General features: G+C 35.1%; 1 protein-coding gene across 2 annotated transcripts in view; it reads left to right on the top strand.

The window, feature by feature from the left end:
- Window positions 1-13,671, top strand: part of EXOC5 (exocyst complex component 5) — a 62,143-nt gene that overhangs the window by 25,564 nt on the left and 22,908 nt on the right. For both annotated transcript variants that reach the window (XM_031001584.3, XM_055361902.2), the window contains 8 exons: window positions 3,606-3,670; window positions 5,859-5,887; window positions 7,397-7,506; window positions 9,189-9,233; window positions 9,338-9,478; window positions 10,474-10,556; window positions 11,507-11,716; window positions 13,348-13,495. In XM_031001584.3, coding sequence (XP_030857444.1) covers window positions 3,606-3,670; window positions 5,859-5,887; window positions 7,397-7,506; window positions 9,189-9,233; window positions 9,338-9,478; window positions 10,474-10,556; window positions 11,507-11,716; window positions 13,348-13,495 — 831 coding nt within the window. The remainder of the gene's footprint in view (window positions 1-3,605; window positions 3,671-5,858; window positions 5,888-7,396; window positions 7,507-9,188; window positions 9,234-9,337; window positions 9,479-10,473; window positions 10,557-11,506; window positions 11,717-13,347; window positions 13,496-13,671) is intronic.

Raw genomic sequence — 13,671 nt, 5'->3', positions numbered from 1 at the left:
TTGAAAAATTTAGTTTTTCAAGTACAGGTGGTTTTTTGGTTATAAGAATGAGTTCTTTAGTGTTAAATTCTGAGATTTTAGTGTACCTGTCACCCAAACATTGTACACTGTATCCAATATGTAGTCTTGTACCCCTTATTCCCCTCTCAACTTCCGCCTTTAGAGCCCCCAAAGTCCATTATATCACTGTGTATGTTTTTGTGTCCTCATAGCTTAGCTCCCGCTTATAAATGAGAACATATGGTATTTGGTTTTCCATTCCTGAGTAACTTCATTTAGAGTAATGGCCTCCCACTCTATCCAAGTTGCTGCAAAAGACATTATTTTGTTCCTTTTTGTGGCTGAGTAGTTTTCCATGGTGTAAACGTACCATATTTATCTTTATCTGCTTGTTGGTTGATGGGCACTTAGGTTGGTTCCATATCTTTGCAGTTGAATTAATTTTTGGCCTAGTTCTACCAGTTAGCCATCCTTAAGAACTCATATAGTATTAGATTGCCAATTGTTAGATAAACTCCTAGCTGTCTCAATTTCTGGACTCTGTACCAATCACCTTCCCAATGGAAAGAAAAGGAAAAAGCACCCACAGAGCTAGACCAGTGTGTGATTGTGGGAGGAATTAGAATGGGATAAGATATCAACACATCATATTCTTTTCCTTCTTTCCCCCTAGTCATTTTTGTTTTTTTAATTGTTCTTTTTTAGAATCTTGGCTGGTATGGTGGCTCAGGCCTGCAATCCCAGCACTTTAGGAGGCCGAGGCAGGACGATTGCTTGGACTTAGGAGTTTGAAACCAGCCTGGGCAACATGGTGAAACCCCATCTCTACCAAAAAAAAAAAAAAATTAGCTGACCATTGTGGCATGTCCATAGATCCTAGCACTCAGGAGGCTGAGGCAGGAGGATTGCTTGAGCCCCAGAGGTTGAGGCTGCAGTGAGCTGTGACTGCCACACTGCACTCCAGCCTGGGTGACAGACAGACCCAGTCTCAAGAAAAAAAAAAAGGAATCTTCTCATATTCTGAAAACAAAAACAAAAACAAAAACAAAAAAACCCTAGTATGTGTTTACCTCTGTCCTTACACATGTGTTGGTTTTTGTTTTTTTTTTTTCTTTTTTTACTCTTTTCTTTTTTTTTTTTTTTTTTCAGACGGAGTCTTGCTCTGTACCCCAGGCTGGAGTGCAGTGGCGCAATCTCGGCTCACTGCAACCTCCGCCTCCTGGGTTCACGCCATTCTCCTGCCTCAGCCTCCTGAGTAGCTGGGACCGCAGGCGCCTGCCACCATACCCGGCTAATTTTTTGTATTTTTAGTAGAGATGGGGTTTCACCATGTTAGCCAGGATGGTCTCCATCTGCTGACCTCGTGATCCGCCCACCTCGGCCTCCCCAAGTGCTGGGATTACAGGCGTGAGCCACCGCACCTGGTCTGTTTTTCTTTTTTACCTAGAATGGCAGCTTATTGTTCCTCATGTGGATAATACTTGATGACTGTGATTATCTTTAACACTATTAGCAAGGGTAGTCTCTCACCTCACCCAAATGTCAATAACTATTAGAATATAGTTTTGCCAGCTTTTGTTACTTATTGTTGTAGTATGTTTTAACTGACTAAATGTTGTATATTGTAACCTTAAGAGATATCTGTGCTTTACACAATTTTTATAAAATAATTTGCTATGGAAATTCAATATAAACAAGTGCCATTTACCCCTATACTAGTTAGTATATTAAACAAAGTTTGCAATAGCACAATGATGATGATGACTTCTTAAAAGAACAAAAACTCCTTATGGAAGCATAGAGCAGGCTGTGTGCCAAGTATATTATTTCTGAAGGGGGTATTGGTGAGGAGAAAATGATGGAATTTGCTAATAAAACTAAATGGCATGGTAAGGACAGATACTGCGGTGATATTTGTGCCCATATACAATAGGACAGAGTGAGTGTTTGGTAGTTGAAAATGACAGTGACCTGCTGACTAGGAGAAAAGGGATGACTGAAGCAGAAATGCTATATTCACTATAATTTGGAGCAAGACGGGAGAAGAGGCTCTGCTGTTGTTATTCACAGTTGCTTGTCAGAGTTCACATGCCTACTTAGAAAAATCTATATTGGGCAGGGCATGGTGTCTCAAGCCTGTAATCCCAGCACTTTGGAAAGCCAAGGTGGGCAGATCACTTGAGGCCAGGTGTTCAAGACCAGCCTGGCTAACATGGCGAAACCCCATCTCTACTAAAAAAATACCAAAATTAGCTGGGTGTGGTGGTGCATGCCTATAATCCCAGCTACTTGGGAGGCTGAGGCATGAGCATTGCTTGAACCCAGGAGGTGGAGATTGTAGTGAGCCAAGATCATGCCACTGCACTCCAGTCTGGGTGACCGAGCAAGACTCTGTCTCAAAAAAAAAGAGAAAATAAAAAAAATCTATATTGATGTTCTTAGCTTTTCCTTCATATTTATGAGTCTCACTGTTTTTTCAAATGTAAAAGAAAATGAATCTTCATAAAATGAATTATTAAAATTGTGCCAAAGTAAAACTGAGAACTAATTTGAGATTTAAAGAATAAATGAACGTTATAAACTCCCCTGAACTGTTGTGTAAATAAGCACAGATATCTGCATTAAAGAATTTTAGAACTGTTGCCTAAGTTCCTTAGTTCCACAACTTGAATAAATTTACACATTTCTGGCTGGGCTCGGTGGCTCATGCCTGTAATCCCAGCACTTTGGGAGGCCGAGGTGGGCGGATCACCTGAGGTCAGGAGTTCAAGACCAGCCTGACCAATATAAAGAAACCCCGTGTCTACTAAAAATACAAAAATTAGCCGGGCATGGTGGCATGCGCCTGTAATCCCAGCTACTCGGGAGGCTGAGATAGGAGAATCACTTGAACCCAGGAGGCGGAGGTTGCAGTGAGCAGATATCGCGCCATTGCACTCCAGCCTTAAGAGATATCTGTGCTTTACACACAAGAGATATCTGGGCCACAAGATATCTGTGGCCTTAAGAGATATCTGGGCCACAAGAGTGAAACTCTGTCTCAAAAAAAAAAAAAAGACAGAAAGAAAAGAAATGTACACATTTCTATAATATATTTCATCATGGGGCTTTACATTAAACTTTATATTTTCTTTTAGAACAAGTGTTATAAATTCATATGATCAGTAATGACAGGCATTTAACTTAAAGTAGGATATATGTGGCAGTATGCTCTAAATTATTTTTATAAATCTCGTTTATCCTTTTTGGGTTCATAAACTTAGAATTCTGAGATTTACACTTGGCTTTCAGCAAGCAATGATTTAAATTTCTTTGGAATAAACTTGAACTACAGGTTTCGTTGGGAAGGGATTGTGGCATCAAAAAAATCACAGAATTTCAGTACCAGAAAGCTAAATGTTTATGTTATTATTGACTCATTATTGGTAACACCCCAAATGTATTCTTGTTGCTCATAAAGTTTTATTTGTTGTTGATCTTTAAAGGAAATTTTTTTAGGAAAGGGACTGTGGGCATATGCAGGGAGATATTACTAATTTCAGATATATAATTATTTTTTGATATGCCTAAAAGTTTTTTAAATTATTGCTTTTATTTTTTCATAGATAAAGGAAGCAGCAGACATCATTCAGAAGTTGCACCTGATTGCCCAAGAGTTACCTTTTGATAGGCAAGTTCATTTCTCAAGAGCTAATTTGAATATATGGTATAATTTATAAAATAAAATAGTATCTTTTCCTGTATGATTTTCTTTGCCCATTAATTAAACGGAAATTTATTGAGCACTTGCTGGTTCATTTACTTGCTAGTTTATTCACTTTGTACTAGATGCAGTGTAAAATAGTTTATTGAAAAAATACAGTCTCTTCTTAATATCTAAATTTAATGATAGGCCTTGAAATAATTTCAGTCCCTGTCTCCTGAAAAAAATTTGATGAAGGAGAATTTTGAAATCGACTGAGGTTAAATTTGGATTTTCATATTTTGGACTTTGAGAACCAGGTAGGGTATAGAGAGAACACTTTTCCTATTTCCTGATGAAGGTTCTTAGGCTTTTGGAGGCCTTGGACACCTTTGAAAAGCTGATGAACGCTATCACCTTTCTTCAAGAAATTAAGATACACACAGATTATTGTGTACAATTTCATGGAGTTTTAGACTCTAGCCTATCCACAGAACTCTTCCTAGGGACTTCAGGTTAAGAACCCCTTTTTTTTAAAATGCAAGGCCCCAGAGCCATTACTAAGTTAGATTTCATCCCAAAATAAACTATCCACTGAGAAGGAAATTTTTTCATGATTTCTTCTAGTGTATGGAATGTCAGACTCTTTAATAAACTGTTGGTAAAATAGTACTTCCTCCATGTGAATATTTGAAAGAAATATGATTTAATATATTACAAATGATACATAGTAATAGACATATAATATGTTATTTTTGTTCATACTTGAAGATCTTCAGGAACAGGTAAAATATGGATATATTGCTATACTTAGCTTAACCATCATCTCCCAAACATGTAATGAATTCCCCCTAAAAATGTATCTATTTTATTCTCAACTCTGATTATCATGAAGAATTAGCAATAATGATCATCTATCATTCTTAATAATAATCTGGTAGTTGCCCAGCATTATGATTTAACTTACTGTAATACTTTTTAAAGTCACCCACCAAAACTTCTCTTTATCTCATTTCAGAATTGGACTATTTACTTAAATGGGTAAAATGTCTAGCTCAAAATAGGCTCATAATAATTATTGACTGCATCCCCCTACCCTGTCTTCATTCTATTTTTCCACTCCAGAACACACATGCATATATACATATATATATATGAATATGAATATGTGTGTGTGTGTGTGTGTGTGTGTGTATATATGTCTAATTAGGATATATATTCAACTCCAAGGCTTGGTGAAGAGGCCAAAACAAAACCATAAGAGAAGTATGTACCTGAGTGGTGGTGAATATGAGTGTGTGTGTGTGTGTGTGTGTATATATATGTGGAGTTGAATATATATCCTAATTAGATTCAATTTTTTCACACAGATTAATATGGCCTTATATGTGATCTGATCTACTGTGACTTTGATACATCATTTTTGTATAACACTCTAGATTTTTGTTTCCTTCTTCATTTGTCTTTGGCATCTCTTTTGCCAGCCACTCTTCTCTCTCTTCAAACAATTGCAAACAATCTTAAAATATTTCTTTTTCATGCTATGCATTTCACTTAGATATTTGAGATTTGAAAAAATTCTAATGTGTGGTATTTTAGTTTTTTAATTTGTAAAGATTGAATGGCTACTCTGCTAGGCACATTGCTGGGTCTTCTTATCATTTGTCATTAATATATCGTCATATAATATATTATTTGATCATCTTTTTCTTTTGAATAATAATGATGGAACTTTATTTTTAAAAATACCAACCATGGGAATGGGGAGGGAGACAAATAATGAAGTGTATTTAAAATGCCAGCAAATAAAAGTAAGAACAGTAAGTCAGTTTTGGGACTAGCTGGGTTGTTAGTGTCTTATGCAGAGCAGTTGATTCTTTAAAAAGAGAATTGATTTTCAATGTGAATTTCCTAAATGAGAACCAGCTACCTACCTACATTAAGTTTTATCACCTGGCATGCTTCCTATCAGAATTCTCTCCTCTGATTTTGTCTTTTTTCTTTTTACAATAACCTTTTAACTTTATAATGGTTTTGGATTTACAGAAAAGTTGCAAAGATAGTACAGATGGTTCTCTTATCTCCTGCACCCAGTTTCCCCTTTGGTTAGCATCTTACATTGCCATAGGATGTTTGTCACAACTAACAAACCTCATCGTTGGTTTTTGTCTTTCAGATTTTCAGAAGTTAAATCCAAAATTGCAAGTAAGTGATGTATTTATTTTACCTTTTTTTTTAATAAGTAAAAAAACTACTTGTGTAAAAATAAAACAGCAAAAGGAGTAAAAGCAGGAACAATGTCATCTTCCTACCCTAGTAGGCCACTGCATAGAAGATCCCTGAGTTTGATTTCTCTTCCCTCAAAACAACCATTACCAGTTTTTTCGATATTCTTGCAGAATAATCTATGGATATACAAGCATAAGACATAAATTCTATGTATGTGTGTGTGTACATATGTATGTGTATGTATAGATATTTATATGTACTTCTATCCTCATTTATTTTTAAATAATTGCTACCATACTATATAAATAGCTTTTATACCTTGCATTTTTAATTTAATAGTGCATTTTGGAAGTTGTGTGCTTTCCATACATCTATCTCTGAATAAGATTCTCTCTTTTTTTTTAAGGTTATATAAGCATTTCAGTATCTATTTAACTCCTTACATGATTAGTTTGGTTCTTGCCAGTCTTGGATTTTAGTTTAGGTTAGATCATTCTAGGTTTTTGAAAAGACCACTAAATTTGCAGGTTCCGTGGTAGCTGGGGTCACTATTTAGAGTAGGCCACTGCATAGAAGATTCAAAGATTCATCTATATTCCCAAAAAGTCTTAGAATAAGGATGACACAGCTAGTTAGACTTCCTGGGAATATTTTTGATCACAATAGATTAGTCTGAAGTTCAGGTGTTCGTTAAGAACCATACTAGCCTCAAGAATATAGTGAATAGGGCTGGACATGGTGGTTAGCACCTGTAATCCCAGCACTTTGGGAGGCCGAGGCGGGTGGATCACCTGAGGTCAGGAGTTCGAGACCAGCTTGGCCAACATAGTGAAACCCCGTCTCTATTAAAAATACAAAAATTAGCCGGGTGTGGTAATGGGTGTCTGTAATCCTAGCTACTCGGGAGGCTGAGGCAGGAGAATCGCTTGAACTCAGCAGGTGGAGGTTGCAGTGATCCGAGATCGCGCCACTGCACTTTGACTGGGTGACACAGAGAAACTCTGTCTCAAAAAAAAAAAAAAATGAAAAAAATATAAATACTGCATATTATCAGGATGAGATTTGGTGTTCAGTCGTCAGTCCACTATTGTTCTAGGTAGAGGCATCAGAACTCTAGTAAAGAGTTCTGTAGTCCTCTTCACCCTTTCCATGTGTAGGATTTTTCATGTGCGTTGCTATCAGAAATAGCATCTGGAGGATTTTTTCCAGTCAGCTACTGGTTTAAGTAATAATGGCATATGACAGTCAGACCCTGGAAAGCTCAGTAATTTAGCCAGTTTGGAAGTTTTTTGTCTTGAAAATATAGATTTATATGCCACAGTATATTACAGGGGCTAGGTTCACGGCCTATAATCTCATTTGTTTTTGTAATTCTTTCAAAAGAAAGCTATATTCATAGTCATTATATTTGTAAATAATGTAGATACTCTTAAATAACGTGGATGCCTTGTATGCCTCAGTGTAGCTGAATGACTTTATTTTTAGGTAAATACCATGATTTAGAATGCCAGCTGATTCAGGAGTTTACCAGTGCTCAAAGAAGAGGTGAAATCTCCAGAATGAGAGAAGTAGCAGCAGTTTTACTTCATTTTAAGGTAAATAGTAGGAATTAAAAATGAATAGTGTTCAAGGCTATGGAAATTGTGTAAGTTCTGTATATTATAGTCTCTGATTTCCCCCATTCATTATGTAACTATCACAGTGATAATTTTCATTGTTTTGAGTAATTTGTACATTTGATACTCTGTAAATGGTATTGAATGTTATATATTTAATATTTAAGGTTTTATATTCAATAATATTAATATTGAATTAAAATTAATTGATCAACTAAATATTGATGAATTTTTATACTTTGATAAAGAAAATCATATTGTCTGCCTTTTTGCTTTCACATATTATAATATAGGTGAAAAGAAAGAAAACACGACCGTAAATATCTGTAGGATATAGGAACCAGAGAGTAGATGGAACATGACTAGTAAGAGACTTAAATCCAGGGGACCTCAGGAGGTAATACAAAAGAATTTTGTATTACGGAATTGTTTTCCTAGAATTTGAACTGGGGAGAGAATCCCTGTGTAGGAGTATATTTCTGCAAAGAAAGTGCTTAAAGAAATGGTTCTTCCTTCAATCTGTTTCTTTGATTTGTATCAGATTAGGGAAGGGGAAGCTATTTGTTGGACTTTTCATTTTGGTAAAATCTGAATGAGTATTGAGAATGGCTCTTGAGACAGTAGTGCACTTTATATTGCTTTCCTTACTGGTTTTTATGTATGATTTATTAATAGGCAAAAATCTCATTATGGTGAGCTTAATGACAAATCAGTTTGTTTTAAACACATTTTATTAAAATATATTGAGTTTAAAAAGTAAATTTCCAAACTACCAGCTGAATACAACTGTCCAGATTCTTGCAAGGAAAACCAAATGCTAGAGAAAGGCCAGGCGCAATGGCTCACTCCTGTAATCCTAGTATTTTGGGAGGCCGAGGCGGGTGGATCAGTTTAGCTCAGGAGTTTGAGATCAGCTTAGGCAACATGGTGAGACCCTGTCTCTACAGAAAATACAAAAATTAGCCGGAGGGGAGGCATGTGCCTGTAGTCCCAGCTACTCGGGAGGCTACAGCAGGAGGATCGCATGAGCCTGGGAGGCAGAGGTTGTAGTTAGCCAAGATGACACCATTGCACTCCAGCCTGGGTGACAGGAGTGAAATCCTGTCTCAAAAAAAAAAAAAAAAGAAATATATGTATATACACATATATACATACACACACACACACACACACACACGTATATATACACACACTTTTTAATATAAATATTTTTATATGTATATAAAACACATACGTATATATATGTAAAACCTTTTCCCAAGACCTTGACTCTCTGTGTATGTGTGTGTTTGTGTGTATGCGTTTGGGTGGGTGGGTGTGAGTGGGTGTGTTTTGGAGTTGAAGGAGATGGCTAGATGATCATAGGACAAAAATTACTCTAAAGAACTCAGTTACATACATCATCTTTCTTGTTTTAGTCTAAAGTTCAACAAGGATATGTACCAACTGATAAATTTTATCATAGAAAGTGACTAGGGAGACGATACCTTTATCAAGTTACTGGTTTTCTGCAGTTAATTTTATTTAAGTCCAACAGGTGTTGCTATTGGCCATTTACTGGTAAATAGTCATAGCTTTATGACATATAACACTTCTTTTTTTGAAATAATAATTATTATAATTGAATCAGAATAATAACAATGTGTGTTTCTTCCTTGTAGGGTTATTCCCATTGTGTTGATGTTTATATAAAGCAGTGCCAGGAGGTAACATAACAGTACACTTTGTTGGATATTATTTTATGCTAATTGGTATTTTAAAATCATGTAGAAATTATATGTTCACTGTGTAAAATGTCTCTGCTGTTTAGGGTGCTTATTTGAGAAATGATATATTTGAAGATGCTGGAATACTCTGTCAAAGAGTGAACAAACAAGTTGGAGATATCTTCAGTAATCCAGAAACAGTCCTGGCTAAACTTATTCAAAATGTATTTGAAATCAAACTACAGGTAATTTTAAATAGTAACAAATTAAATAGTTCTTAAGGCAATATGTAATTTTTTCCCTATATTTTAAAAGTATTTTTAAAATTTAGTTTACTTATGTAATGACCTTAGAAATAGTAATCTAGTTAAGGAGAAAGGAATCCTCATGCTTTTTAAAAAATGTTTTGTATTCACCAAGAAGAAAGTGCTAATCAATAAGTATCATCAGAGAACATGCTTGAAATTTGTGTAGTATTCGTAGTAGTAGTATAATATATTGTGGTAAGATAGCCTTGAAGATTTTTCTTTTTTTTGGTCCCTGCCTTCACCAATAGATGTCATTTGTGAAACTGAACAAGAATTACAAGAGCAGTCTGCAGAATTTTTAATAATATGGTACTAACCTGAAAAGGGAAAACACAGAAATTTAATTTACCCCCATATCACTGTACTTTCAGATAACATTTCCTAAGCTGTTTACAACTGGATTAAACAACATTCAATAAATGTTTGCTTTTTTTTTTTTTTTAACACAATTCAGGAATTTTGATAGTATTGTCATTCTCTAGAAGTGGGGATGTAATGTACAGCATTTCACACATTTACTGTCTAAGAAACCCTGTTTTGGAGTAATGCCTATAGACGTCTGAAGGAACACTAGTGTTACCTGGAACTCAGTTTGGGAGATGCTGCTTTAAGGAATTGACTCTATTGTTTGTACTCTCAGTTTTGTTTTTTTGATGTACCTCACAGAGCAGAATAGGCCAATTTAACAGAAAAGGTATTATTCCTAAGACTGATAAAGATCCTCTACAGGTAAATATGAGAAGTGGTAAAATGTAAAAACCTGTTTTAAAATATTTTATGATTGGTTTGTTTTCTGTACATTGCCTTTTTGATTGGATTGTAAGTCAGAAAGGTTCAAAACTGTGGAGTGAATTTTAAAAGAAAAAATATCTTGAGAAGTTGTAGAATTTAATATTTACCTAATTAACAGAATGTTAACCTTTTTCTTTTAGAGTTTTGTGAAAGAGCAGTTAGAAGAATGTAGGAAGTCTGATGCAGAGCAATATCTCAAAAATCTCTATGATCTCTATACAAGGTAAATTTTTAATGATTAGAAAATAATAGATAACAGATTTTTTAAATTTTTTTGATAAAAAACAAGGAAGTATTCAGGTATTTTTGAATAAGTTTGTCACCAGTTTACCTTTTAGCATTAAATGCTTAGCTGTATAGACTAGTTATTGTACAAGACTGTATTGTACAACATTCTTAATACATCAACGTCAGGAATTGGATGTTATGCTTTATTTTTTCTCTAAGCATTAGGGTAATGACATTTATCTGCAGTCAAAACTTTAGAAACTGCAAAAGGAAGTGATGTAATCTTAACAAATGACAATTTCAGCTCTAAATCTTCTGTAGGAATTTGTCTTGTGCTTTTGTAAATGTCAGTGTTACTCTTAGAGATTGTCTCAGAAGCTTCATATGGAGTCTTGTGGGGTTTTTTTTTTCCTTGACTTTTCCCAACCCTATTACTCTTCTTTAGTGTCTTCATTTTGGGAGAAGGTTTTTCCAGAGTTACTGTAATGAGGAAGTCCGTCTCAACAACAACACTGTTATGACCCTATCTTCAGCAATGGGAAATAGAAAATTAGAGGGAAAGTCCACAAGGACAAAACAAAAGAGGGTGAACAGACAGTAGATCTCTCAGTACTCTGTTTTGGGTCCCATGTGATGAATGGCATTAGACATACTTGAGCCCAATCTGCCACTGTCACCATTTCTGGACTAGTTCATTGCCTCACAAGTTCTTTTCCTAGGAATTTATAACAGTTCTCAAAACCATAAAGTTGTTCGTAATATTTCACTGTATTTATATGTAACCCTGTAGAGTTGATCTCTGCATCATAAGTACTCTCCCAGAGTTTAAGAAATGGTGGCTTAACATAAGTCATGAAAGTCACGTTGTAAAAATTTGTATTCCTTAATATTGTTACTATACCTAAAACGTATATTAATATTTTTCTCCCCCTTTTTCATGAAAAGAACCACCAATCTTTCCAGCAAGCTGATGGAGTTTAATTTAGGTACTGATAAACAGACTTTCTTGTCTAAGCTTATCAAATCCATTTTCATTTCCTATTTGGAGAACTATATTGAGGTGGAGACTGGATATTTGAAAAGCAGAAGTGCCATGATCCTACAGCGCTATTATGATTCGAAAAACCATCAAAAGAGATCCATTGGCACAGGAGGGTGAGTATTTTTGTTAAATACTTCTGTTAAAACTGAAGACATTAATAACTTCATTATATTTGGGCAAATTATCAAATGTTGACTATCATTAGAATTTTCTGTGAAGAGTTCTTTTAATCCAGATTGTTATATTATTGATCAAATCTTGTTCTTAAACCACATGTTGAAATGACCTAACATAACATGATTGAAATGTAAGCCGGGCGTGGTAACTCACTCCTGTAATTGCAGCACTTTGGGAGGCCGAGGTGGGCTGATGACCTGAGGTCTGGAGTTCGAGACCAGCCTGGCCAACGTGGTGAAACCCCATCTCTACTAAAAACACAAAAATTAGCTGGGCGTGGTGGCAGACACCTGTAATCCCAGCCATTCAGGAGGCTGAAGCAGGAGAATCACTTGAACCTGGGAGGCAGAGGTTGCAGTGAGCCAAGATTGCGCCACTGCACTCCAGCCTGGGCGACACAGCAAGACTCTGTGTCAAAAAAAAAAAAAAAAAAAAGTAAAGCAGATATTTGTCAATTAAAAAATAACGTTTTAAAACTATCGAGCAGAACACTAGTAATATAAAAAGTTCCATGGTTTCTTTCATTTTTTTTTTCTAGATAGAATAAGTTCCAGGTTATTGACCAGGAAATGCATCTTTTTTTTGTTACTGTTGCAGGTGTGAAAAAAACAGAAAATAGTTTGCAGTTTAAGTACCTTAAATTGATGAGTTTTGTTCAGAGACTTTAGCATAAAAAACTATTAAATTAATACCTTAATGCCTACAATTATTTACAGACTAGAAGAAAATAACTTGCTCCAAGAATAGTTGGCATCTCAGCTACCAGGCTTTAACTGCCTGGAACCCAGATTCTAAAAAGAGACAGAATGACATTGGTGGACTCAAAGTCCAGAATCCCCACACGTATATATCGAAACCAGTTTTCTTATTTACCATTTTGTTGTGTATTAAATAATGATTAGAGAGAGTTAAAATTAGTAGTAAGAGGTAATACCTGAAAGGTAGTAGCAAGGAAGGGAAGAAGAAAACTAATGAATAATAGGAATTTGTGTGTGTGTGTGTGTGTGTGTGTGTGTGTTTATGGTAGTCTCAAGTTACATATCGTAAGAGCAAAAAAAGTTTAACCTTTCAAAGATACCCCATATAAGTGTTTCAGGTGACCCTCAGTAATTAAGAATAGCTAAATTATGTTTAATATATCTTCTTTAATATCATGAATAAATGTGCATAATCTTAAAATGACTATATTTTAAAATTGTTAAACTTTTAAAGGTTTCTTTTTAAACAGGACTATTTCGTTATTTAGAATGCCAACCTATTTGGAATAGCTCACTTTCTAAGGAAACCCAGCAAGTTTTACTATTGAGTCAGAATTGTAAGGCTGAATTGTAAAGCGACTTCAGAAATTAGAAGTCCAAATCTACTCATTTATCAGATGAAAATCTTCCATTTAGAGATCAGGGCTAACTTTATTTCACAAAACTAGTTATTGGAATTAGAAATTAGGTCTCTTGGCTATTGGTCCATTTTTGTTGTTGTTGTTGATATATACTAAGTTTGGAAGTACTCAAAGTTGAAATCTAAGTAAAATGTTTTCTTTTTTTCATTTGTCTTTATGATTTACTAGTATTCAAGATTTGAAGGAAAGAATTAGACAGCGTACCAACTTACCACTTGGGCCAAGTATCGATACTCATGGGGAGACTTTTCTATCCCAAGAAGTGGTAGTTAATCTTTTACAAGAAACCAAACAAGCCTTTGAAAGATGTCATAGGGTAAGAGTGATTGTAAATTTATTTTACATATACAGTTGTTCCTTGATATCTGTGGGGAGTTGATTCCAGAACCTCCGGGATACCAAAATCGTGGATGCTCAAGTCTGTTATATAAAGTTTGTAGTATTTGCATATATCCTATGCACATCCTCCTTTATACTTTAATTCATCTCTAG

This window comes from Gorilla gorilla, chromosome 15, assembly GCF_029281585.2.
Source record: "Gorilla gorilla gorilla isolate KB3781 chromosome 15, NHGRI_mGorGor1-v2.1_pri, whole genome shotgun sequence".
Classification (NCBI taxonomy): Eukaryota; Metazoa; Chordata; class Mammalia; order Primates; family Hominidae; genus Gorilla; species Gorilla gorilla.
The sequence above is the reverse complement of the archived record's forward strand: the minus strand, read 5'-3'. Positions and strand labels throughout refer to the sequence as shown.